Below are 27,578 nucleotides of genomic sequence, written 5' to 3'. Positions count from 1 at the left end.
CAGGGAGTTTGTGCAACACCATGACTGAAGCTGCTTGTTTACGTCCAGGAAGGAATACTATGGTTTTAACACACAATAAAAGGTATATTGATATAAACGGTATTGTTATCCTATATCTCATTTTGAAAATACAGTGGTACCTCGGTTCCCGAACTCACTAGAACTCGAATTTCTTGAAAGTCGAACAAACCAGTTTGACCTAGAACTCGATCTGAATATCAGAAGTCGAACCGTGAACGCTGACCTAATATAAATTGTACGCGCCAGGAATTAGTCATAGTACAATGCAATTCTTACTTGAATGCCTTCTTCACAGACTGGACGATTAACCAAATAAAGCAGCACAATATTACAGTAACAATAAATAAACCACTAACTTGCGTGTACTATTAGAGTATTTATGTCATTTATTTAAACTTTATGTTACCAGGTAAATTAACTGAAAACCAGTTCTCACTGCTTTACGTGATATTCGAGAGAAATAGCAGATTACGCATCAGAACTGCCTAGGATACAAATGTCATGCGTGTAACTAAACTCTTCAGCCAATAAGGGCAAAGATGTGTTGTCACGGAGGCGGTTCCAGTTTGTGCAGCTGGGTGAGAGGTCGCAATGCATCTAACCGTAATGCATTGCGTCAGGATCAGAATGCGTTGCTTTAAGCTAGTGCTGTAAGCAAGTCGAACGCACCCAATGACCAGACTGGGGAAACAAACTGAAACGCGGACTTAATACAGAGGACTAATGACAACAACCAGAAACAGCTGATCACATGGGGATCCCACATGAGGTTAACGAGGGGGCGTAGCACACGGAAGGAGCGGACAATCGGGGCAGGACAGGGGTAATGTTGGGATAAGATCTTTATCGTTTATTTGGAAGAAAAAAATGCTCTCCTTGTTTTGTCCTGTTCATTTTGTGTTTAAATGCTAAAAAAAAAAAAACATATATAGCTGTAATTTTGGGGGGCCGGGAACCAATTAATTGGTTTTCCATTATTTCTTATGGGAAAAATTCGATCACAACTCGAACTTTCTAGGATTCCATCCGGAGTCTGGAACGGATGAAGTTCGAGGTACCACTGTATATCAATATTAGGGCTGCCACTAACGACTATTTTTCTATGGATTAATCTATTGAGACTTTTACGGATCGGTCGAGTAATCTAAATGAATTCGGTAAGCAAAACATGCCACATGTGACTGTTGTGGTAAATTATGGAAGCAATAAGCACTGAAGTCAAAAAATGGAAATCAAGTGAAATTAATAAAAGATGGCTTAAGGTAACTACATTTTTATTTATTTTTTGAAAACTTGGGGGCAGTTTTGCCCCCACAGTTATGGTTTTTAGGGGCATTTTGAGATTTCTTGAGACATTTTTGCCCTTTGCTCCTTTTAATTTCCAACATGCCCCGTCCTGAGTTATTCCTTTCCTTGCACCTGTACCTTCCAGGATAGGCTCCGTATCCCAGCGAACATGCATAGGTCAAGCAGGTATAGCAAATGGATGGCGGCATGTTTTCCATGGCGGCAGGACAGTCAGGTTGTTTTAATAGATTTAAAAGTCAGAAGTGTTAGCTAGAGCTGCACGGTATCTCGTCACAGTTATATGCCGCATGCGCAATAGTCATCAGGCCGTCAGATGACTGATGTAAGACATTTGTCCGAATGCCGGCTTTTTGGTATTGTACGAACATTTAATTACAGAGGTGGAGATTTCAGGTCCAGATAGTACAAATCCAGACCGGGATTTTGTTAGAGGCGACGAGTTGAGTACTCTGTGACACTTTATACTGGTTGGTTGAAACAAAATCATGGTCTGGATTTGTACTCTCTGGACCTGAAATCTTCACCTCTGTTTAATTACGCCTAAAATTTGGTAAGATTAATAGTGTGCGCAAAACATTAATGAAAGGCATATTGTGACACCCCTAACATGGTAATCTGTATAAATTTGGGGTGTTTTTTTTTTTTTTTTTTTTAAAAAAACCTTGTTTATCCACAATATCTCCTCTTTCAACAGATGATGTGGTTGCTGAGCTGCTTATCTTCAATGCTGATCTCCTCCATGATATACCAAAACACTAGTATGTGGCAAGCTCCGCTAACCAAATTTAATAAGCATAAAGAAATGCTAAACTTGTACAGCTTGCTAACTTATGGGCATATGCCTCTCATTAATGTGGGCAGTGGTGGCTTGATGGTTAAGGAAGCGCACTTGTAATTGAAAGATTGCTGGTTCGAATCCCCGACCAGCAAGGCACCACTGAGGTACCCTGAACAAGGTACCACCCCCAAGCACTGCTCCCCGGGCGCTGAATTAGCTGCCCCCTGCTATGTCACGAAAGTCACATATGGGTTAAATGCAGAGGACACATTTCTTTGTTGCGCACTGTGTGCTGTGGTGTGTTGATAATGACCACTGATCACCTAATTCTAATATTTTAGGTGTCCTGCTAATCTGCTTACCAAATTGTGGGTGTCAGTGAATGTCCGTATAGTACTGAAAAGCTGGCATCCATACAAATGCTTACACCAGCCCTAGTGATTACTGTGATTACCATTTAATTGTGGTGATTGAATGTGATATAATGCACCCAAGTTCGACTATATGGGGTGGGTGATTTTGAGACGTAGGACACAAGTATCAGAGATAGATGAAGCACTGGGGTTGCTGAGGTTTCTTCATGTCAGCCACATGTTCTCATAGGTGAGTGTGTTTCTGTGTATGTTTGTGTGTGTTGATGGTTGTCAGGGACCCTAGATTTGCATGACAAATCCATTCCATTCAGCTGTTCTATAGTACTCTTTTAAATGGGAGCTTGGAAGTTAAGTTCCAAGTTATCAGAATGCGTAAATACATCGCGATGTACGATACATCAAGTAAGGAATAATATATATATAGAATATGCCCTTTTTTCCTTCAGATAATCCATACATATTGATGCAGAACACCAGAATCTCCCTGCATTTCGATCAGTCAGATGATGGTAATGCAACCAGCTTGATTTAGTCACATTTTCAGCCCTCCTAGTAAGCAGGGCCATGTCAGCGTGGTTACGGCTCAGGTACGGCTTGCATAATTTACAATGGAAAACCGTCAGTTTGTGGTACGAGTCAGGTTCAGCTTGGTTCTTGGTGGCAGTGAAAAAGTGCCGTAATGCAACTTGCAGAAGTAACACTGTGGAGTCTCGGGAAATGGTTATTAAGAAGTGGTCTTCTTTAAAAAAAATTTTTATAACTAGGCTACTATGTTTTATTCCAACCTTTACAAATGTTTGTAAATAATTATTGTTAACAAAATGAAACAAAGGTATTTTTTTAATTTAACAAAAGGAATGGGAGGAAACGTTGCATTTTTGGTAATAAAATTTTCTTTTAAGTTTTTTTTTTTTTCCCTCCAAAAAATATCATGGGAAAATGAATCATGAGCCTAATATCACGAATCGAACCAAATCGTGAATTGGGCAAATCGTTACATGCCTGGTTTCCAAAGGTTCTTTCATGCCAAAGGGAGGGAAGGTGTGGAGTACTCTTAGTTTCAGTAGCCTGCTTTCAGTTGATCTGATTTCTGCAGCCCATGTGATGAATAAAGCCTAAAAATGGTGCTCTAAATTCCCTCGCCTATACCAGTGCTTCCAAGCTGGACAAGCCCAGGCCTGATACAGTGGGGCTTTTCTTTAAAAATAAATTTTGTCTCGGCATTCTTTTCAGAGCTCGTACATGTTCTTAATTTGCATAAGGTAGTGGGCAGGCACATATCAGTGCTCTGCTGTTCCATCTGCTGTGTTCTGGCAGCAGTGAGAAGGTGTGACTTGGGAAGTGCATGATACGAACAAAATCCCAAGGAAACTAGCCTGGAGTCATACCCTGAATGATGGTGTTTTTGCGGGATGTCACTGTTGTCATTGTGGATAGAAATTCCAGTCTGGGGTGATGAATACTAACCAGGCAATATCAGTTACTTCATTAATTAATTACCACACTTACTGAGGGGGGAGGGCAGTGTGGGGTGAGCATGACAGATTGGGATTGGACATTGGCAAGTGCTTAGAAAACACTGTAGCGCTTCTCTACCCTTCTTGACTTGTAAGTTGCTTGAGCACACGAGGAAACTGCAAACATCTGAGGCTTTGGTCAACACTGTTTTGTCAGTTTTTAAAGATTTAATCTAGCAGTTGTTCCATGTGTCTCTGAGTTGCTCACCATTTTAAGCTATTGTTTCTTGCCAGGCTTTGTCAGCACCCAAAAGCACATAACCAGTAGCATTTGTGTTTACCTTATCTAATCATTTGTTTGTTCCTACTGTCTGATTCCCAGCCAGAAGAGCTGGTCCATGTGATGTTCAGGAAAGACAGGAGAATTTGGCACAATAAAGAATCTGGAGCCATGTGTGACTGAGGTAAAGTTTAATTTTTCCCAAAGAACAAAGTTTCACATGATTCTTTATTATCCTATAATAAAGTGCATGCTTCATGTATACTTACTGATTTAGCTAACTGTCGTTTTCTAAGTTCAACTTATACAGCCTGAAGAGCTCCTTATTTTTAGCTTTTCTTTTCCAGGTTGTTGTGCATGGATGCTTGAAAATGTTTTCTTGCAGGCTAGGGCTAGGGGTTACGGCAAAGCATTTTATCATTTTTTTTTTTTTTAATTTCATATGAGTTAGTCGATAATTATCACAATATAATTCACTTCATAATATAATTTACTTCAGCGCTCACTTTTTTTTCTTAAAATTCCCTTAGGATTCCTCCCAAGCAGAATCAGAGCGTAAAAAATTGCCACAAATGAATGGGCCACAAGCTGAAATCTCATTTTAATATATTTATATATATTTCAGGTGTAATAATATACAACTGCAAATGTGTGGTTTGTTGCTGAGATTTTTCTCTGCTTGTCTCATAGTATTTCCAGTTTTAGTTGCACAAGTTCTCAGCAGAGTTTACGATTCACATCACCAGTCTGTTGTGTGTCAGACTTTAAATAGCCAAAGTGCCATCGCACCGCCAACGTATTTTTACCTTGTTTATCCACATTATCTCCTTCTTTAAAAATGTTGCCATGCTGTGCTGTCGCTTTCTCCACCAACATTTAAAGTTTCCTCTGAGCGAATGCTCATCTCTCCCATGACTCGCGGCATCATGTGCGGTGTTCCACTAACTCAGCCAACCTTTCTATGTGTTTGTTGGCAATTCCTAAAAGACTACCACGTGATTGGTTGGAATTGCATTCATTTTTGGCAAATGATAGGCTGATGTGTGCTGTCTATTAAAGTTGATAATTTTCTTATAGTTTTTATATTTTATATCACGATAAATGTATGTTGTTTATAGGGATGTTTTTTCAGTTCCTATTTCATTTCAATGTGCAACCACCGATACAGATACAGATTCTGAAACAAAAACTCTTTTTACTTGAATATTTTAATATAATAAAAATATAATATAAATATTTATATTATAATTTTTTTAAACTAGTAAATCCAAATGAAGAAAATGTGTGCCAAAAAATCTTTAATTAGGCTACTAGAAACATGCATAACATTCTGTATACACCTTGGGCCAAAACACAAGGTTTAAATAAAAATGCAAATGCTTTATTTAAAAAACATCGAGGTTTTTTTTTTTTTTTTTTAATCCAGTTGTAATAAAACCTTTCTGCAGTAGTGGATCTCTCTTTAAAGCGATATAGTGATATAGAAACAGAGATCTACTATCTTGCTAAAGATTGTTCTTTATACCATGGTATATAGTATTTTCAGCAGCAATGCTATCCTGGTATTTTGAAATTTGAGCGATTAAAAATTTATTGGGGGGGGGGGGGGGGGCGTGTGGTCCATAGCTGTCAAGTCTCCCGTTTTGGCCGGGAAACTACCGTATTTTACTCTTTCCCGCCGTCCTCCCGTATTAGTATTTTCCCGTAAATCTCCTGTATAAGATCATTTAAAAAAAAAAAAAAAGTCCAAACTGAACTGCCAGTAGGGTTGCAAAGGGGCGGAAAATTTCCGGTAAATTTCCGGAAAGTTTCCGGTAAATTTCCGGAAAGTTTCCGGTAAATTTCCGGAAAGTTTCCGGTAAATTTCCATGGTAAGTTAAGCTTGGGAATTTTGGAAATATTCCATATTGGAAACTTTCCATGGAAATAATGGGAATTATGGAAATTAATGGGAATTTAGGAGAACTAACTGGGAATATATTATTTCCAAGCATAAATATAAACAGAAATCATAAGAAAACCTCCATGCAAAATGTTTTCAACAGATTTATTTGTAAGTACAGTAGAATAGAACACGTTTCAATAACTTGTTTCATGGATGAATAAAAACAGAAATGTTGAGTTCAATATTACCATCCCCTAACCCCGCTCATTCAAAAATGCCCCCTGTCCAAAAATCTCCACAAAGTCCCATTCAAAAGGTTAACTGAGTTAGCGACGTACGAAGAACGAGCCCCTGGAATGATCTTCAAAACAAAACAGCCAAAAGCTAGCATCTTCTTTATGTTATACTAGCTATGGCTTATTTAGCATCTAACAGATGCTAGCATTTTATTTAGCATCTTATCAGATTGCTATCTACCAGATTAATACATTTTATGTGATATTCACAATTTAAACATTTAATGAATATATTTTCCCATAATATCATCAAAACTTACCTCACTTGTTAAGTCCACAGGCTCAAATGTGTGCCTTCAATACTCTTTGTCCTTCAGGCTCAAAAGTGTGGTCCATGTGTACATGTGATGGAGGCATGCACAGTGCCAGTAGGTGGTCTCAATAGCCATGCAGCAAGCATGTGCTCTGTACATGTGATTAAGGAATGGCATGGATATTCAAGTGTATTTGAATTGCATTTGTTTGTTTTTGTCAATATTATGCTAAAATATACTTTGCTCAACTATATTTAAGTTCCCTAAGAAGAGCCAACCTTCAATTTTGAAAATTCCCAGTTTATTCCCATAAATTCCCGTTAATTCCCGTTTATTCCCATTAATTCCCGTTAATTCCCATGGAAAGTTTCCATCTTTGAAAATTCCGGGAATTTTGCAACCCTAACTGCCAGTAGCCTCGCGAGAACTGCCACCTGCAGTAGTCTGCAGGTCATTTACAACATTAACCAGGTCATAAATGCGGAGGTTAAAATGGCAATGCTGTGTGCCAAAAACAACGTTACTTTCACCTTCTGTGATGACTTCAACAAGGATACAAAGTCTGCAACAAATCTGTATAATAAGTCATTAGTGAATGCCAGAGAGCCACATGAGTGAACATGTGAAAATGTGTAATGAAAATAAAATGTAAATGACAAGTGGTTATTTTAGATTTCTTGTACACCTGTCTTAAAATGTAAGGGATACTGGAGCTTGGTTGGGGTGATGGGACGGCTCTTGGTGGGTGCCTGTTATGCCGAAAAAGGCATCCCTGCCGTAGAATGCATGCCTGTCTCTAAATGACCAATTGGTCGCTGATCTGAAACGAGTTGAGCTACTTTGTCGAGTAAGGCTACCGTAGTGCTAATCAATAGCCCCAAAAAATCCGTAAAACTCTAACCCTAACCCCAAAAAAAACCTCTAAAACCCTAACCCCCAAAACCCCCCTAAAACCCTAACCCTAACCCCTAAAAAACTCCTGACCCCCAAAAAACCATTAAAAGCTCAACTCGTCGGAACACCGGCATGCATTCTAAGGCAGGGATGCGTTTTTCGGCATAACACCGGAAAATTTCCCTTATTTTCAAATCCAAAACTTGACAGGTATGGTGCGGTCCTATCTATTTATGTTGCTGAAACTTCAAAATACCATGGTCTACCATATTACTACAATTACCCAAGCCTAATAATGTTTAAACTGTTCATAAAAGTTTACCCATTTGAATACTTTGCTTGTATTTGTTTGTTGCTATACTTCTGCCCTCTGCTGGTCTGGTGGAATATTAATGCTGTACACATGCACCTACCTGCAACCATCTGTGTCCACGGACAAATATGGTACATACACAAGAGACCATGTGTGGACCATAACGGCACATAAAAGTGTAATATGAACTATTTTTAACACACCAGCATTAATGTTGCTAGTTGGTTACGCCACTACACACAATTTTATGCAACAAATTGCAAGAATGCAATCAATCTGACAAAATTCGTTGTCAATTTTGGCCGAACCATCCACATCTTGGGGATTAGGTGTGCAGGCCCCCTAAAATGGCAGAGAAAGATACAAGAACAGTGACATACAAAGATCACTGTGAGATCAACAAAAGACATCACATGAGGGGCTGCAATAAACACACTTGGGGCCTATTTTCCGCCAGTGCAAAGTGGTTTTGCTAGTTATGTACCAGCGCATTTTTTTTCCACACCATGTGTGCACCTCTTCAAAATAGCAAATGATTTTGCACCCACATTCTACTTGTAGGAGTGGTGTTTTTTAAATGGGGCATGGCTGGGCGCATTGTCAGCGCGTTGCTATTTTAAGGCAGCGCAATGTCATTGCGCTTTTAATCAACAAAAACTATGTCTAAAGTCAGTGGCGCATTGTTAAACGGTATTTAAGTGGCGCGTTTTAGAAACGTGTGGGTGCATGATGCTCATTATTGACATTGGTATGCGCTCGAGATGCACTAATGGTTTTTCATCTCATTTTTTCATTTATATATGTTTTTTTATAGAGTACATCTGGTCCTGTCATGTAATCATTCTGTTCAATAAAACACCAAAAGAAAATCAATATACAGACACTCCTCCTCTACTTACGAATGAGTTACGTTCCGAATGGCCGTTCGTAAGTCTTTATTCAACATCTGTTTAAGGGTATACGCAAGTACAAAGAACTAGGATTCTGGGAGTCAAAAAGTCGTGCTACCCGGAATTGGCGCGCAGAAAAAAATAATTGATGTTGCGGACAGGAAACGGGAGCCCAATGAACACAATTTGGACTTACAGTCCTCTTCGTTGGTATGTTTGAAAGTTAATAAGTTGAAAGTTCTTAAGTAGAGGAGCATCTATAGTAAGTAAGGAACAAACCGTATCATTTAAAAATCTTTCGATTTCATTATGAGAATTAAGCACGTACTATAATTGAAAGGACATTTGGATCGCTGAAAATGTGTTTCAGATGTTTAGATAAGTCAGATGGAACATTACTATATAGTCTCAGAAGGTCATGGCATTCTTTGTGGCATGTTGTATGTTGCGTAACATTGCCATGCATGATGGATGTCCGTTGGACGTAAATGAAGACACATTAGAGGACTTTAGAAGGCGTGTTGCTGAACTGCATGTGCCGATACCAACAACAGGGTGTAGCTGGCAGCAGGACGGGCAAGGAGGCACCACTGGCAGAAGAGCTGAATCGTCAAATTTCCAAACACCTTAAGAACTGTAGGTTGTGTTTTGTTTGAACAAAGCTTGCATTTTTATTTATATTTTGCAAACTGCAGACCCAAAACTAAAATAAAAAAACATACAAGCATAATAAAGTCCCTGTTCCCAGTTACATTTTGCACTTTACACTTTGCATTACATCGTTAAAGTAGAACCCTTGGTATTCTCCAAAGCAGCACTATAAATATATTTTACGCATTTATGAGTTACTAAACCATTTTATGTGCCGTCTGTTGCTTTTGCAAAACTCACCAAAAATTCCCATCTAATTTCTTATGCTAACCCCGTGATACTGAAACCGCGATGAGGAAAGTTGCGATGCAGAAGGGTTGGGTGTATTTTTATTACCCATTCGATTATTAACATTATTGATTAGTTCTTGTAGCTCTTGTAATATATAGTTTATGCTGCTCTTTTAACTCACTCAGTGGCCTCGTTATTCATTATATTTGCTCTTTAATGTTATTGCTTAGCATTAGTTCTAGCAGTTGGCTGAAGTGAAGTCACTGATTTTTACAAGACATAGCATTTTCTTATTTTCATTTGGTCAGAAAATGTAATTAAGCTAAAGCAATTCCAGTAATACTCCCTATCCCACATCCCAGCAAAACTGGAGTTTTACATGGTTGTGTCAAACCCAGCAGTTTTTTTTAAACATTTGACTTCAAAGATTTGTGAGAAGGATCTATTTTCTAAAAAGTATGGTAGTCGGTGCCATTTTGTACTCGCTACTTTCTTGGCAGTGGACATTACACACCTGTAGGATTGCAAAGGGATGGAATATTTCTGTAAACTTTTCAGAAATTTTCCATGGGAAGTTAAGATGGGAAATATTGAAATCCGTGGAACTCCATGTAAGCTGGCGGATATGGCAAATAAAGCAAGCTGTATGAATAATGCAACATAGAATATGACTTATAAGCATTGCGTTTTGATGCAGATGCTTATTTTGGGGTGTTTTTACGCATACATAATTATTCACAAGCACTTGGTTACACAATAATATCACTGTTGGTGCCATCAAGATTTTTTTCCCTGTCATAGGCTAACCTGCAGTTTTGCAAATTTTCAGTTTATTCCCATGTATTACCGTAATTTCTCATATATTTCTGTTAATTCTCATGGAAAGTTTCCATGACTTGCAAAATTCCCAGAATTTTGCAGGTCTAGTACAGAGCTTGTCAGATCACCTGAAGTAGGTGTACATTACATTTATAAGTGCGTATTAAGGTAACATCATTGTCAAGATTTTTTGTCAACAGGAGTTTCCTGGTATTGAATTTCTGGCTTCACTTTGGTTTGAAAGGGCATGTTCAATGGTGATCTGGGTAGGTGAAAGGCTTTCTCGTAAGTTTATGCAAGATGTGGTGATACAGGGAATGGTGCTGCATGTTTCTTGGTTTGGCAGTGTAGTTGTAAATAACAAGTAAATGTGAAAGCCTCAAACCCACTGTGAGCTCCCGTCAAGGGCTGCAAAACCAGCCTTCTGGCCTTGGGTTTGACAGGACGAGGCATCTGGGGGAAGCCCAGTACCAGTTGCTTTGATCCATATGTGAGGAGGCAACGGCTTGGGTCCAAGGTATGGCCATTGCTGCCCTGAAGTTTGTTTTGGCTTGGAGTTTGATTTGAAGTCCAGGAACAACTGAGTTTTGCAATTGGTTTTGAGAAACAGAAGTGGCACTATTAAGGGTGTCCTCACACTAGCTGATCCATATCATGCTCGAGCACGTTTGACCTCCAAAGTCCACTTTGGTTGACTAGTGTAATTGCTCCATACTATACCCAGGCATGGTATGCTTATCTGTGAGCATGGTTCGTTGGACTCGGACAAGGTATGTATTGAGTGTGATCGCTAACCGTGCCCTGGTACAGAACACAGACATGACGTCAGTGATGTGCATGTATGCATATCAAGACATTTTGGGCAATTCTGTGATTCCAACTCTGTGGGAATAGTTTGGGAAGGCCCTTTTCTATTCCAGTATGACTTGGCCCCAGTGCACAAAATAAGGTCCCTAAAGCCATAATTGGGTGAGTTTGTTGTGGAAGAACTTGAATGACCCACACAGAGCCCTGACATGAACCCCTTAGAAAGCTTTGGGATGAACCAGAATGGAAATAGAGAATCAGGCCTTCATGTCCAACATCAGTGCCTGACCTCACAAATGTTGTTCTGGATGAATGGGCAAAAATTCCCACAGACACACACTAAAGTCTTATGGGAAGTCTTCCCAGGAGAGTGGCAGCTGTTATAGCTGTAAAGTGGGGACCAACTCCATATTGATGTCTATGGATTTAGAATGGGATGTCATAAGGGTTCCTCTGGGTGTAATGGCCAGGTGTCCCAATGCCTTTGTCCATATGGTGTATCTCGCACATTCTTTGACACCAATGGGTATTCCTGTTAGCCTCCTGTTAGTCTAAAGTTTATTTCCACCGCTTTTGCATGAGCATTGCACGCGATCTCCAAGACAAACAGAATTATTTTCATCCTTGCTATTGGACTGAATGTGTGGCATATTTGTGAGAAATTAAAAAATGAGCGAAGAGAAGAAAAGCAAACAAGAACTGGTCACGAAAATACATTTGTATTGCGCTGAATGGAAGTATTTTGTATTCCATAGGGACAAGCACCTTGTCAGCACTGTTTTGTGTCTGTTGGCGCATCTCAAGGTAACATAAACAGCATATTTGACCCACTTCTGTTGGTAGATGATAAGTTCTATTTGGCTATATAGTTAATTTTCTACTCCTAAATATTGCAATGTAAATTTTTTCTGGTGTCGTTCAGCTCTACTCAAAGCACACAATACCTTAACAAATATTATTTGGTTACTATGTACTGTATTATGTAAAATTATGTGGCTAAGCAACAGGGCTAACCTTCGTTTTAGCAGTGATTATTTTGACATAAAGGAAACATAATAAGCAAAATAATTTCAGTCAAACTAATGACAAAGACAGGCTAGGCTACTTCAAGAAGCTAAATGGGACATGTCTATAGCTAACCTCGCATTATTGAGTCCATCAAACCTGAATGTCTTCTTTTAAGATGTTTTTGCACTGTAGTTGTGCTTTGGTGATATTTAAGTTCTGCTTTGCAATAATGACAGACAACTGCATTCTCATTCACTTTTAATGTGAAGTGCTTCCGCACAAATGATGCTTGCACTCTTTATTTGTACCCTAATCCTGCGTGTGGCGTCTTCCGTCTGCCATGTACTGCCGAGTGATTGGGAAGAAAAACTTATCAGTGCTTTATAATAATAAAGTAATCAAGTTTATTCACATAATTGTGACAGCTCCAGTCGATGTATTGATAATTATCAATTATCATCATTGTTTACATGAAGGCTCCATTTTTGCTTAAATTTCCTTCAGGATTCCCCTTAAATTCAAAGCATGAAAAGAGATGTCATATTGAATTGATTGTTGAGTTACTTGCTGGGTTTTCTTCTCTGATTGCTGGTCAAGTTGCCACCTGTCCCTTATTTTTACAGGGTCATTCCGTATTGGGGGGGGGGGGGGGATGTTTTGTTTTCTTTTGAACCAATCCAGAACATGATGTGTCCCACATTTCGCGATTTGCCCCTTCGATCAGCCCTACAGCAGATGGAACAGCAAATTTGCCCTTGGTAAATTTTATTACCAGGGTCAATAAGTCCATATATTGTTTATATTGCCCAGCACTACGCTACTGTATGCCGTGGGGGTCATCCAAATCAGATAACCCTATTAACTGATGAGCATGTTCCCATACACATAATAAGGCTCTTGTGCCATTTTATCAGAGCATATCATTGCTGTCCAATGAAAAGTGCATATATCCAAAAATTCATTCTTTTAAGGAGTGTGAGAAATGAAACGAACAAACTCCGAAACAGACTGAAATAAACATGAGTAGAAACGAAACTTCTTTCTTTCTGTTTTTGAGTTTAAAACCCTGCTTATAGGCTACTAGCTGCTAGACGTCCCTTCTCTAAATAATTGGTGGTGAACGTAGCCTTTGATAAGCATCTCAAATAGACCACCTTGAGATGTTTGTGTGCCTAGTGTCGCGTTTTGTAAGATATAATAATGTAATGTAATTAATTAAATTCAAAATTATTAAAGCGATCTAGAAATTCACCTGCATTTCAGGTGAAATAATTAGATTAGGAATGGGTGATATCACTGGAAAAGACTTCAGGCCAGATTTACTAACTGCTTGTAGAAGCCCCAATCCTCTTTTGTTACTAAAATAGTACTGTCAGGATTTACTAAAGACATGCAGTGAAAAGTTAGTGATGGAAGGGCATTGACACAGTTAATTTTGCGACTGATCATTTTGCATACGCATTTGTAGGAGTTCCCTTTCAAAGCGCCAAATTTGGGGGAGGACAGACATGAATCACGCAATGTGATTTATTTGGGTTTGCGGTAGGCAACTTTACTGCAAATTGAGCCTTTTTTTAATGCTGGGACACACGGCCAAGTGTACATGAGCATAAACCTTTGTTTAGTAATGGGCGATGTGACCAAAAATTTGTATTATGTTTATTTTTAAAGATTCTGGTGGTTTCATGATATATCATGTTTGTTTTTTCACCCAAGTTCACCCTAACCACAGCAGCAAGTGTTTACACCAATAAATTCTGCTTCCCAATGTTTTTAAACCGACATGTTTTTCTAGATTATTAATGTATATTCAGCTTGATGGCATTTTTTTTCATTTTTTTTAAGCTATTGTTAAACAGGGTTGTACCAGATTATATTGCAACACAGATTAAATGTCAGAGCTGTTGATTTGAAATATCTGCCCTCTGGTGCTCAGCCAATAGCAGCATCACTGCCCCTCATGTGCCATCGCTAGTTAATGTTACACCTGCTCTGTCAGCAGACACCTACCGTTAGCTAGTAGCTACCTTAAACTGTTAAAATGACCTCACCCACAACTATTTAGTACTAATGACAAAATAGCTTAAACCTGTTTTATGGTCACTCATTTGCCAAAAAATAGTAATTAATGCATAATGTTTCAGTTTTTAATGTGAAATGTGCCCAGATTCAAATGCAAACAGTAATCATCCACCTTGTGCCAACATGAGTAAATAAAAAGCATACTACTGCTGTTCCAGTGAGAGAAGTGTGTAATCATCTGTTTGTGAGAGAAAGCAGGAGACAGTTCTAACTATTCAGGCTTTTATTTAGCTGTTAATAGCATTTTTATATGTATCGCGCATCATTTTATAGATAAAGTAAAAGCTTCATCACAGTCTTTCAAATGAACTAGTTTACAGTCTTTTTTTAAACATCCCCTTTAGAAACTGTTGAAGGTCTCTTAAAAATATTTGGGGAAAATAAAGGCAGTGTTTTACAACTGTAAAAGCAAACTGGTCCTTTCAACAAAATATTGCAAATTACAATATCAACAATTAACATGTGAGCTGTTCTGCAGTGTTTTAAAACGAAATGAAACAAGTACAGATGATTCTTTGCCTCCATCAGCTACTCTGTGAGATGCTGTTGATGGGTGAGTGGCAAATCCATGAGTAAGCAGACGATCTACAGCAGGGGTGTCAAACTACAGTACTGGAGGGACGGAGCCCTGCACAGTTTTTGGTTTACCCTCAATTAACACACCTGATTCAACTCCTTGTGCTAATTACCACACAGCTCTTGAGCAGAATCATTTGTGATGGAACAGGGAAAGAACTAAGATACACTGGGCTCCGGCCCTCCTGGGCATTAATACGCCATCTATAGCCATCCCCTTAAGATATCAATTTGTTTTTTGGATAAATGCCTTTATTTAAAAAATTAAATTGGCCTCTGCCAAGCATCATTGCAGCATTACATACAGTAGTATTACGTAATTACCGTTACGTTACCTAAAGTTGTGTACGTATGTAGTGTGATAAACAGCGATATTATATAAGTGTGTTGAGACGAAAATGAAATAAAATGAAATGAATAAAAATAAAATTATTATTTTATTTTTTTTTTCTTTCTTTTTTTGAAAAGAGTTTTTGCCCCTCGATCATGGTGTTTAGGGGCATTCTGAGATTTTTTGAGCCATTTTATCTCTTCCACTGCTTCTCATTCCGCTGCTTCCCATTCTGATGCTGTGATTTATGCAATATCATTTGTATGTGTTTTTTCGATCGGAAAATTATTAAAGATGGATACAAACTATTGTGGTCTTATAATACTAAAATTATTTTAAAAGTATGTCAAATTACATTTGTTAAAGCGTTCTTAATGTTCAGGGAAGGGGTATTCAATAAAAGCGTGCACAGTTATGGTTATTTGTGACTTGAATTTCATATAGGTATGTAATAGTGTTTCCTGAAAGTCCCATGTACACAAGAGTTAAGGCATTAAGCCATATAGTTAACATATGACATATGTGTATAGCCATTTAACAAGACATCACCCAAATGTGCTGGTGCCATCCCTTCTGTCAAAGCATGCATGTGGGCCTTCTCCATGCAAAACAAGTACAAACTCCACTTACTTTATGTCTTGACATGTCTTTAACTTAGTCCTTCTGAGACATGAGTTTTAGGCTTGCCTGTTTTTGTTTTCATCTGTTTTTTTTCTTAGTCCTTTTTGTGTTTTGAAAAAGACAGGTTGGTTTTGTTTTTAAGGAGCTGTAACCCGATGTTCCTCAAAGAAAGATTTTGGTATACAAGCCTTTGGCCTTTTCTTAAGTGTTTTACACAATTTCTTTTCAGTGATTGCAGTTTTAAATTTGTGATCAATTTAGAGCTTTCGAAACATCTCTCATTATATGGAATGCTGCTATATTGTATTTCATATCTTATTCCTGTCGAATTGATACTGAATGGAATCGGATTGAACTGAATTGAATCGTTATCTACTGATTCAGAAGCAAATTGAATCGGGGCATCTGTGCCAATACCCAGCCCTAGTACCTGGCTTGACAGGAATTGTTTGATTAGATTAATATTGACAGCAACATGTTTTATGTTTTTGCTTAAATTTCCTAAATATACACCTGTATATTTAGCGCCATAGAGACATGTCTTATTGATTATTACCGTATATTTAGCTTGGTAACAACATGTTTGCTTAACTGGCATGATTTAAATATTTATTACCATGATTAATTGATAATAATAGGGATTTACCAATATGCATTGAATTGCAGGCCTAATCATAATACACAATTCAAATTATCAGGCACAGACTAGAGCAGTAGCTATAAGTACTATAATGCTGAACAGTTATATGGAAAATTGTTGCCATAAAGTTCTTGGTAAGAAACGTTCCCACAGTTAAGGGTCCACTCTTAATACACTCTACAGTTCTACATAGCACTGCTAGCAGCGAACAATATGATATTATTGGCAGAGACCAATTGAAGTGTTACAGCTGTTGTTTCAGCTATACGGTATGGCGGTTTATGAAAAATTCATACCATACGGGAGCTTAAAACCGGTATATCGGCCAAAATTATCTACGCTTATGTTTGTCTGATTGCAACAAGCTGTGTCTGTGTTGTTAGTAGATCACCAGCATCTTCACCAGATCTGCTTGTTTGCAACCCTACAATAATTTGTGCTGCCCTTGGTAGATTGAGGTGGTCATTATTTAAATGAACTGACTGAGTCTGTGTTTATAAATTTGTGTATTTTCAGTAGATCATTGGCAGAACTGGCCACTCACACTGGCACTTTTTTTTGATTGTGCTCGCATGCCAGTTTACCCTGTTTAGGAAATATGGCCCTTTAGAGATACACAATATATATCAATTAAAATATCGATAACCTGATTCCTAATGGATATCAGCTGATATCAGCATATGTCCGATGTGTCACTCTTGGCTAATATCTAAACTTTATGAATATTCAAAGTTTGCACCACCAGAGCTAAAAGCATAACTATAGTAATGGAGATGATTGCATTGGATGACCAGCCATTTTCAGTAATGGAGCATGAGGGATTATATCGGATCATTCACCACTTAAATGTCACAAGTACTGGCCGGCGGATCGATCTTTTGTTTTCCACAGAATTAAAAAAAAAACGATGTAAAGTCATTTCGTAAGCTCAACTAATTTCATCTCCAGCATTCGTAACCGTTAATACACACACATCTATAATGGGTAAAACACGATTTCTGTATTTATAAGCGCACCCTGCAAAGATCCCCCTTGATATATTTTTTTTACTCTGCCGCTAGGAATGACAAGCAGGTTGTGTAAATTGCTGGCCTTTTATACTGCTGGCTGCTGCTAAAATTAACAGTCTGTTCCTTGAACAGACGGACACTGCTACAACATGACTGAGAGAAGTGTTAGGATAACCGTAAAAATGTATTTCTGTAGGGCAGGGGTACTGAATTGGCATACAGGGCAAAATACAATGTAATCATTGACTGTAGAATGAGTGCACTTTTTCTTTTTGGCAAGAAAATTTGTGTGTAATTTTGCATTAGTTTATCCAATTTTACTGAAATCTTAATATACCTTATTTATAGTAGTTTGTTAATCTGAATATTTAACTTGTTTTTCTGGACACTTCAATCCTGTCAGGGATGTGCCATGGGCTACGACATCACCAGGTTCCAGGGTGAGGTGGATGAGGACCTGCTTTGCCCCATCTGTAGCGGGGTCCTAGAAGAGCCAGTGCAGGTCAGCCTGACTTCACCTTGTCCTTTTCACCTGGGATGAATCCTCTCTGTTGTTATAGCTCAAAATAATCAATAGGGCTGCAGGATAACGCATCCATGATTATGTGGCGCGTGTGCAATAATCCCCAGGGCTTCAGATGATGGGCATAAACATTTGTCCAGATGCCGGCTTTTTGGTATTTTGGTAACGGACGTTTACTTATGCCACAGTAATTTCGTCGGCTCATTCATCACTTAAAAGCTTGCTACAGTCTTCCAAGTTGGTGCTAATTTGCTGATGTCTCATCGCCAGCATTATGTGATGTGGTTGCTACACATATTTATGAGATCTTCAGAAGTAACGTCACCAGCATCAGGTTCACTATAGATTTGTGGAGCTCAAAGGTTATCCCGGTTATCTGTATCAGTAATATTAGTGAAAAATGTATCGTGTATCATATCAGCTTAAGGTGTGCTAAGGTTTTCTTTTGCACATTTTACACTTCTGTGATCATGTCATAGAAAAAGCTTCCTTCTGATTCCTCTGACAGACCAGTATTTTCTAAGTTGCACTGTACTGAGAACCTGTAAACCAACTACATTAATTTTTTGGCAGCTCTGCCAAATATTTATTGGTTCTCCTAATCATTTTAAATGTCCTCGACACTTTAAATGCTAACATTTATTCAGCTATTTTAGTATATTCCTGTTTTATACAAGTGAATTATTTGATCTCGGAGTCTTCATGTGACTGTTTAATTGGTTGAAACTTATTTTATTTAATGGTGCACTGATCTGAAAATTTTGACTGTGGTACTGTTATAGGATTATATTAAGTCAGTTTGTGAAATTTCTTCCCTGCTAGGTATTCCATGGTCAACTGTAAGTGGTATTGTTGCGAAGTGGAAATGTTTAGGAATAACAGAATCTCAGCCACTAAGTGGCAGACCATGTACTTGTGCTAGTAGTGAAGTTTGCTGAGTGGTGGTAGGGGAGCAGCAGATGGACCATCTTGCAGGCTTGATCTTGCCCATGAGCCAGTACTATGAGACCTCTGCTAAGTAATGAGTGAGTCCTCTACTACAGAAAATGGTTGATCATCCAATGAAATAATTCCTTTATTTTAGTAGTTATATTGTTCATGGGGGCTGACAATGATGAAACCATGAGTTGGTTTCTTCATGTCAAGTTTACCGTATTTTCAGTCTCTGATACTTGGTTGGTTATATTTTACTTGCAATTTCCAATTTAGAAAGACTGTTAAAGACTGCATTTTGGGGGTAGGTGGGGTGCCTGTATATGTAACTTTCATGTTCATTTGTGCGTCTGGCTTCCAACCACAAGGGTGACTGCAGTCTTCAGTGTTGTTCAAGGGTTTCGTACAGCGAGTGAGACTGAGCAAGTGCAGGAAGCCGCATGCAGTGTTACTATCGACTTCCTTTTTGTTTAATGTCTACAGACTTTTGTAAGTAGAGTCACGCACAGATCCCTGAATTCACAGAAATTGGCAAATGTCAGCCATCGCTGTAGACAGGAAAAGGGGGTAGTTTCATGAAGGCTCAAAGGCAGAAGAGCTGAGGTTTCGAATGGTAAAAAAATGGAGGAAGTAGGAAAATGGCTGTGAATATTCAATTCCACTCTTGCTTTTACCCCCCTCCCCCTCGGTCCATCTGCCCTTGCATTTCATTGCTGGAGGGGTTACATTCCTTCAGGGCTCCTAACGAACCACCACCCCAGCAAATAAAGGTGCTGAGTAAAGCGTAAGGCTTTGTTCTGGCCTTAGCCCTCTTGTTAGTGTGATTAAGCACTTACATCACTGCTATTTTCAGCCAACTGCCAGCAGGTTTAGCTAAAGCATGCCTCACAGGCTCTCTTCATTTGTTGATGGGTGAAATTAGATCATGCTTACATAAATGTTAGATCGGGAGGGTGCTTTTCTTTCATCATCATCATCATCATCGTCATTTTACGTGTCAGGAAATGACAGAAATCAGAGGGCAAACAAACCAGAACATGACTGTAGCATAAATAGTGCTAAGAAACTACAGTTAAAGAAACAAAAACGGCCTCTCGGCTGAAGTGCCTGAGCTGTGTGTGATTCTATTTTATTAAGTACAGCAGTGGTGTATTCAAGGGTTATTTATAAAGGACCGAACATGGGTCTGAAACTCAGGTCCCGGTGGGTGTGTTTTCTAGGGAGCGAAGTCTGGCAGTACTATTAAAGAGCTGCATTAATAGTACAGATAACTGGACCAGTTAAGCCAGAGGGACGGTTTAGAATGAAAACAAGGCCTGCAAGGAATTGAGTCTGGGGCCCCAGGTATACAGAGGAAGTTGCTGGTTGGGAGGGGACTTTTTGTAACGCTCATAAGGTGCTTTGTTTGGAGGAGTTGCACTCTTGCATGCTTTAAGGCAGAGCCTGCTGCTCCCTTACACCTCTTACTCCCGCAGGCTCCTCACTGCGAGCATGCCTTCTGCAATGCCTGCATCACCCAGTGGTTCACGCAGCAGCAGATCTGTCCTGTGGACCGCACCGTCGTCACATTGGCCCACCTGCGGCCCGTACCGCGCATCATGCGCAACATGCTGTCCAAGTTGCAGATCACCTGCGACAACGCCGGCTTCGGGTGCAAGGCTGTGCTACGGCTCGACCAGCTGCAGTCGCACCTCAAGGATTGCGAGCACAACCCCAAGAGGCCCGTCACCTGCGAAGAGGGTTGTGGGTGAGTTTTTTTCTGGAGGGTTGATGGTTCATGGTACATTTGTTCACAGGGACCTTAAACCCGTTTTAGACCATATATGAAAACACAAGGAACATTCTAGCTGTCTCTGTGAGCTTTCACTTCCACTAGTTTATCGACCCACACAGGCTTGAGATGCCGAAAGACGAGCTGCCCAACCACAACTGCATCAAGCACCTGCTCAGCATGGTGCAGCAGCAGCAGTCTAAGATCGCAGAGCTGGAGAAGACCGCGGCTGAGCACAAGCACCAGCTGGCAGAGCAGGTCAGCGACAAATGTGGCCACATGTGGGCTTGTCGTGATCATGTTGGTCCCCGTCCCTCGTCCTTTTGATGTATGTTTCTCATACTTATCTTTGGGGCAGAAACGGGACATCCAGTTGCTGAAGGCCTACATGAGGGCTATACGCAATGCCAACCCCAACCTGCAGAACCTGGAGGAGACTATAGAGTACAACGAGATCCTGGAGTGAGTAACGCCACTCTCGTAACAGTATATATTAGCGGGTGTTTTTATTCCTAACCCCAATCTGTGTGTGTGCATCCTGGTTCTCTAGCCCTGTTCACCCCGTAACCATCTTTTTTTCCAATCCAAGGTGGGTGAACTCGCTGCAGCCGGCCCGGGTGACACGTTGGGGTGGCATGATCTCCACGCCGGACGCCGTGCTGCAGGCAGTGATCAAGCGCTCCCTGATTGACAGTGGCTGCCCGCTGTCCATCGTCAACGACCTGATTGAGAACGCCCACGAGCGCAGTTGGCCGCAGGGCCTGGCCACGCTGGAGACGCGGCAGATGAACCGGCGCTACTACGAGAACTATGTGGCGAAGCGCATCCCGGGCAAGCAGGCGGTGGTGGTGATGGCCTGCGAGAACCAGCACATGGGCGAGGACATGATCCTGGAGCCAGGCCTGGTCATGATCTTCGCCCACGGGGTGGAGGAGATCCTATAGGGCAGAGAGGAGGAAGGTTTGGGAGAGGCACGTCAAGAACACAATGCTCCTCTCCCTCCTCTCCCCCATCAAACATTAACAGTCTCCCAGGTTCCGAATTTCTGTGGAGGTCAGCCGAATGAAGGATGAGGGTGGCAACTGGACAGCACTGATGGAAGTGCAACATTCCCCCCTCAGCCAGTAAACGTTCATAAAACTGGACTGAATATACAGCAATGTCTCTAGCGTTTGTCTATGCACATGCAATTTTAGTAAATGTGAACCAGAGTAATATGACTGACAGTGAAACCTACACTAAAGCTTGATCTGCTCTCTGTACCTCTCTAGAGCTGTCTCCAGCTACTGTCTACTCAGGCTTGCAATACTTATTTTTATGACCTACTTCCAGTTACATGGACAGGCTACAATAAAACATTACAATAAACGATAAGGGACTAAATGCATAGTACTGCTGTATCTACACTTGATGTTCAATATAATCTAATCGGTCTCTTATTCTGGCGTTGTTGTTTCTGAACACTAGTGCAACAGGACCTCTGGATGCTTTAAGCTGAAGGCTCAGGAGCTCTGTGTTCTCGGCTCGGCTCCACCGTAACGCAGAAACAGGCTGTTCACGGCTGGCAAACTGCAGGGCCTGCAATGCAGCAGAATGACGAGGAAGAGGCAATGAAAATGAGGAAATCGCACCACAGTGTGACCCCTCTCTCCCCAGCCCATTTTTTTATTGACCTGGCCTGTGGTGAGGTCTGTGTTGAACCAATTTCTCAAGAGACCACTGGGATTTTACCCACCTAGATCCGCCAGGAGGAATTTTATAGTAGTAATTCTGATCTCTTTTATCTTTCCTTATTTTTACCACATATCACAGACTCTGCCCCCATGTGTCGTCCGATATTCTATTTATTTCATATCAGAAAATACTTATTTAAGCAGCAGATGGGTAGTATGAACAGGGCTGGGGTCCATCCCCTCCAAGAGTGACTGTAGGGTGAAGAAGATTGCATTGTCACCCATAGCCATTTTGGAATCTTTGTGTTGGAAATGTGAAGCCTTTCAAAGAGAAGATGTGATTCTTGTTTTTTTCTTGTTCTCACCAAAGCTGTTGTGAAGGGTTTGGGAGAATGGCCACTGCATCTCTGTCTGCCACAGTTTGTCTCTCTGAGCCAACATGAAGTCTCTCAACATGTGATGTAAGCCAAGTGGAAAATGAGCCAAACCTAACATGCCTTTTACTCTGAGATGAAGCACTTTCCCCATTGTAATTCATGGTTAAAATGGGGAAACTTGACGTGAACTGAATTGTTAGTATGAAGTCTCTGGGAATCTGGAACCGGTGGACCCCCCCCCCCCCCCCCTCCCACCCCCCACCTCAGTCAGTGGAGTGTAGCTGGTCTTTGTATTGTTGTTCATTAAAATGTTATGGCCATTTGCCATGCTATATTTTTCCATGAACACTTATCAAGGTTGATTTTTGTGTATGAAGTTATTTTGTGTGCAGTTGATTCATCTTGCAGTAAACTAAGGTGTGTTTGTGTTTTTTCTTGGATTTTTCCTTGTAGTTAAGAAGAAATGGGTCAGGTTGCAACTGTTTGTGTTCTTTTGTACATCTTAACTCACATTGCTATTCTCCATTTTGTTTAAGCCTTCAATCAGTGTGGATGTATTCTTAAAGTATAGTACAAAAACATCCAACAGAATTTCCCCCTCTAAGCTAGGCAGGGAATAAGTCTTAAAACATTGTTTTACATTCAGTAAGGCCATGCTGCAGTCAATGTAGATGTTCTAGAGTAGTGGTTCTCAACCTTTTTTGACCCAATTTTTACCATGCCAGCTCGGTCATGGCCCTAAATCCAGTATAAGTTTAAATTAAAGCTATGATCAAGCATGCAGTGCACTCTGCAAATTATGCCAAACAATGCCTATCGCACAGATCTGATTGGTGTACCAGTGAATTTTAAATTAAGCATCTGTGGTTTGGTTTCTTGGATTGGCTGAGTTTTGTGGTAAGCGTTTGCAGATCAATTAATATGGGTTAATTCTAGGATTAGGGCTGGAAAATCTGATCGTGGGTCAGCATAGGAGCTTGGAGTGGTACCGCGGTATACGTCCGCTTTGGAATAAGTCCAACTTGGTATTCGTCCTGTTTGGATGCAAAAAATTTTGCTTGGTATACGACCTTTGTTTGGAATACGACTGCTAGCACTTGTATGGGTCAAAATGAGTCATGACACCATGCGCTACCCTTGTTTACCTCTCTTGAGACAAAGCCAGAACTGCCCACCAGCGTCAGTATGCCAGTTGCTACCATTAAGTGAACAACTCGCGATATAACTCTTTTAACTTATTTCATCTAATTGCTTTTGTATTTACGTATTTTAGTATTAAGCAGTGTTGAAATTATTTTATAAAACCCCATTAAATTATAATATGCCAATAACAATAGGATTTTTTTTTCATGGGAACGGATTAATCATTTTCCCTTTATTTCTTACAGGAAAAATTTGTTTGGTATACATCCTGTTTGGTATAAGTCCAAGGATCTGGAAATGATTAAGGACGTATACTAAGGTACCACTGTATTTACATTGCCAACTCTGCCTGGCAACCCTTTCAGAACTTGTTAAGAATCTCTGTTATAGAGCAGGGGTCCCCAACTATTTCCCCCAAGGGCCAAATTCCATCAACAACACTAAGCCAATTCTACTATGTCCAAAAAAATTTGCTGACTTAGGGTAGGGGGACGATCACATTAATTTCAGGTCAAGTATGATGAATAACAGTTCTTGATGCGGATAAAGCTTTGCTGTATGGTACTGTGGGAGCATCCTGATTCTCAGTCTTATCTCGATTTGGACTGCCACAGGGGCTGCGGCAGTTGATCATATATTTTTTTTTTCTTTGTGGAAACATTAATCGATTAGTAATATGAGTAACATCCTGACAGTTGTACAACCTAAGAGACTTTAAAACATTTGGGACGTGCTGTCTGATTATGCATTCAGTGAAGTGCTTTTCGTTTCCTGATGTTTGCCAGAATTTGGAGTTCTGCCATTGGATATAATCTTCCGATGGATTTAGATATTGGCTCGGAAATGAAAGAAACTGACTGTCATGAGACTGGCGAATCATGTCCATGCATTTGATTTGCCTTTGTGATAAGTTAGGGATAAACTCAGACCGGCCCGTTCTGGTTTTGCTGTCATGGTAGTTGCGTTTGGCAAGGCTGCTTTGGCAGTGACTGAAAGTTACAGCTGTGTGGGTGATGTTCTTATATATATATATTCACCATACCCTTAATCATTGTTCTTGTTGGTGGGAAAACCCAGAACAATTTTCCTATTGTCTGTATTAAGTTTTGTTGTACATAATCATTTTGTATTCAAAAGCACTTATATACATGTACCCATTGTAAAGTGTGTGTGTGTGAGAGAGAGAGTTTGCTTGCCTTTGTTGTGTGTTTCCACGGTTTCAGGTTCCATGCAGTTTCTAACCATACTTCATCATTTTTACCTATAAATTAGTCCTTTCAAATGCCTTTCACATGAAAGCAATAAATATATTGTTAGTGTATGTTTGTGGGTTAGTTAATGGGCATTTTATGGTTGTGTGCATTGACTTTTTCATGTTTGAACTGATCAGTTGGCTGTTATGTTGGTTTTTGAAATTAATATATATTACTGTGTGAAGCTTTGTGTGACCTTGAGTGGGGGGGAGTGTAGTTTTTGTCATAAAGGAGCCCCTCTTTTTCACTGAAATTTGACTTCAGATTTAGGGCTGGTATTTACACTGATGTAAGTCGTTAGTGTGAGGCATCAGAATGCCAATGGAGATGGTGGCGCACACTGGGTTCAGGTAAATATTATTTGGACCACATTTGTCTACATTTTTTTGTAAATTCCTACATGTAAATCTAATACAATTATATTGAAATATTTCCTGACATTATGGCTAAAAATGTGTTCCTTTTGTTTTTCTCGTTGGCAAGGGCAAGGGAATTGTTTACATGAAGCCTGACTCCATGTCAGAGTTAATTCCCTAATACAGTTTTAAGAACTTTATGGGATGCAGTTGTGATCAGAACTTTTGGCAGAGAAATAGCTCACAGATCTGTTAATACTATACTGATATTACATGAAGGTGACATAGACTACAGATAATTTGGTTTACCATTAGAGATGTTCACTCATACTACAAACCACTGTTGGTTTTCTTTTTTTAATTTTCTAATCTTTTATTTTTCTTCAGTATGGCTGTCTATGTGTTTCTCTCCTTATCCTGCTCCCCACACACAGATTTAATCCCTGGTTTGCCCTTTCTGCCAGCCCATGCTGTTTCACAAAGGACTTCCATTTTTATCCAGGCTTTTGTTGTCGGTGAAACGGAATGCACCTTTCTATACCAGCTCGCCATTGCTTTATGTCCCTCTGTAAGTTCTGTCACTTGTATGGAAGTGGTACATTGGTAATTTGAAAACTGCAGTCACTTTGCTTTATGTGTACATACCAGCAGCATGACTGACATAAAGGCCTTTTTTGGCATTTTCAAAATGTTAGTTAAATGAGCACTTAAGTATTTACCAAATTGTACGTTTATTACAAAGCAGATAACACCTCAAATAAAGTGTTTTATACCTAAAATTTGAAAGATCTTGTATTAATATATATTTAGATGTTTATGCAAACTAAAATGCATGTTTACACGGACTTGACTGATACAGACATAAATCTACATCAGTGCATGAAAGCAAGAATAAAGGCTCAATCTGAATCTTCTGTAGTTCTGGTGTTGAAGTTCATATGGTTTATTTTTGTTAATATCAAGGGCGTAGATTTGCGTATGAACGATACGACCATGACACACAACGCTCAACAAAATCTCACCTAGGCTGCCAAAACAGCCAGGGCCAACGCTGTGCTTAAAAATCACACTCAGTGTATTTTTCGTTAGTACACACGTTTATCTGTACTTTGATTTGCATTTTCCGTTTACGCCACGGTTTCCATTTACTTGACCTTTCTTTTGCTATTAATTTTTAAGAGCACGTATGGGCTTTCATTTCCCTGTTTTTAGGACAGTGAAAATCCTTGTTTTATGATATAAGATGAAATAACTTTATTGGCAGAACAAAGTAACTTGACAATCCTCTGATATTATTCCGATCTTCAATGCCGAACACCTTGGGAGCTTTCTTATTGTGTGATGTGAACCACATACAGGGTGAAAAGAATACATAAGGCAGTGAAAGTTTACGCCCTTAACTCCTTAAGGTAGAGTCAGTTTGCAGACTGAGTGGAATATGCGACAGATGGACGCCTGCATCGAAATTAAAAGATGCATATTTTTGGCTACAAAAATATACCGTGTACATAATTCATCGTGCTAGCATCCATATCCTAACCAATTATTAAAATAAACTGAAATCCAAATGCAAGTCTTTCTCCTGGAAAATTAGGTTACCCCCTCAAACTTAGATATTATGATGTATTTTATTTTTTCTTGCCATCACGGACTTCTGCGTCTAATGTTGCTGCTCCGAGCAATTAGCCTACTTTTTAATCGCGTTATCACGTCAAATAGATCATATTACGGAACTGGTTCAGCTATTGGCCTGTTTTTTTCCCTTGACTGATAAAAAAGGAAGAATAGTCTGACCGGGATTGTCCGGTCAATATCAATTTGGGAGGAATTGAGCTTCGCCTCGTACATGAATTTGATTACAAGATGAAGGGTATTTAATCGCTCCAGTTGTTTCAAATTAAACCACCAGAATAGACAAATGCAACTTCAGTTTCTTAGATTAGTTGTTCGAATAGCATGAAGAAGGACCATATACGACCAATTCTTCCTTACGGCAGTTGTTTAGGCTACATTAGAAACAACA

The 27,578-nt window shown here is 39.7% G+C and overlaps 1 protein-coding gene across 2 annotated transcripts in view; it reads left to right on the top strand.

Annotated features, from left to right (window-relative positions):
• The window catches only part of rnf41 (ring finger protein 41), a 28,815-nt gene extending 2,348 nt beyond the window's left edge, over positions 1 to 26,467 (top strand). The window contains exons 2-7 of one of the 2 annotated variants that reach the window (XM_023805062.2): positions 4,321 to 4,402; positions 17,930 to 18,028; positions 20,458 to 20,729; positions 20,876 to 21,011; positions 21,112 to 21,215; positions 21,343 to 26,467. In XM_023805062.2, coding sequence (XP_023660830.1) covers positions 17,939 to 18,028; positions 20,458 to 20,729; positions 20,876 to 21,011; positions 21,112 to 21,215; positions 21,343 to 21,697 — 957 coding nt within the window. In that variant the 5' untranslated portion in view covers positions 4,321 to 4,402; positions 17,930 to 17,938 and the 3' untranslated portion in view covers positions 21,698 to 26,467. The remainder of the gene's footprint in view (positions 1 to 4,320; positions 4,403 to 17,929; positions 18,029 to 20,457; positions 20,730 to 20,875; positions 21,012 to 21,111; positions 21,216 to 21,342) is intronic. The other variant, XM_023805063.2, reaches the window with a different exon arrangement.
• Positions 26,468 to 27,578: the final 1,111 nt, after the last annotated feature.

This window comes from Paramormyrops kingsleyae, chromosome 6 (assembly GCF_048594095.1).
Source record: "Paramormyrops kingsleyae isolate MSU_618 chromosome 6, PKINGS_0.4, whole genome shotgun sequence".
NCBI lineage: Eukaryota > Metazoa > Chordata > Actinopteri > Osteoglossiformes > Mormyridae > Paramormyrops > Paramormyrops kingsleyae.
Note: the sequence above shows the minus strand (reverse complement) of the source record. Positions and strands in the feature narration are given on the sequence as shown.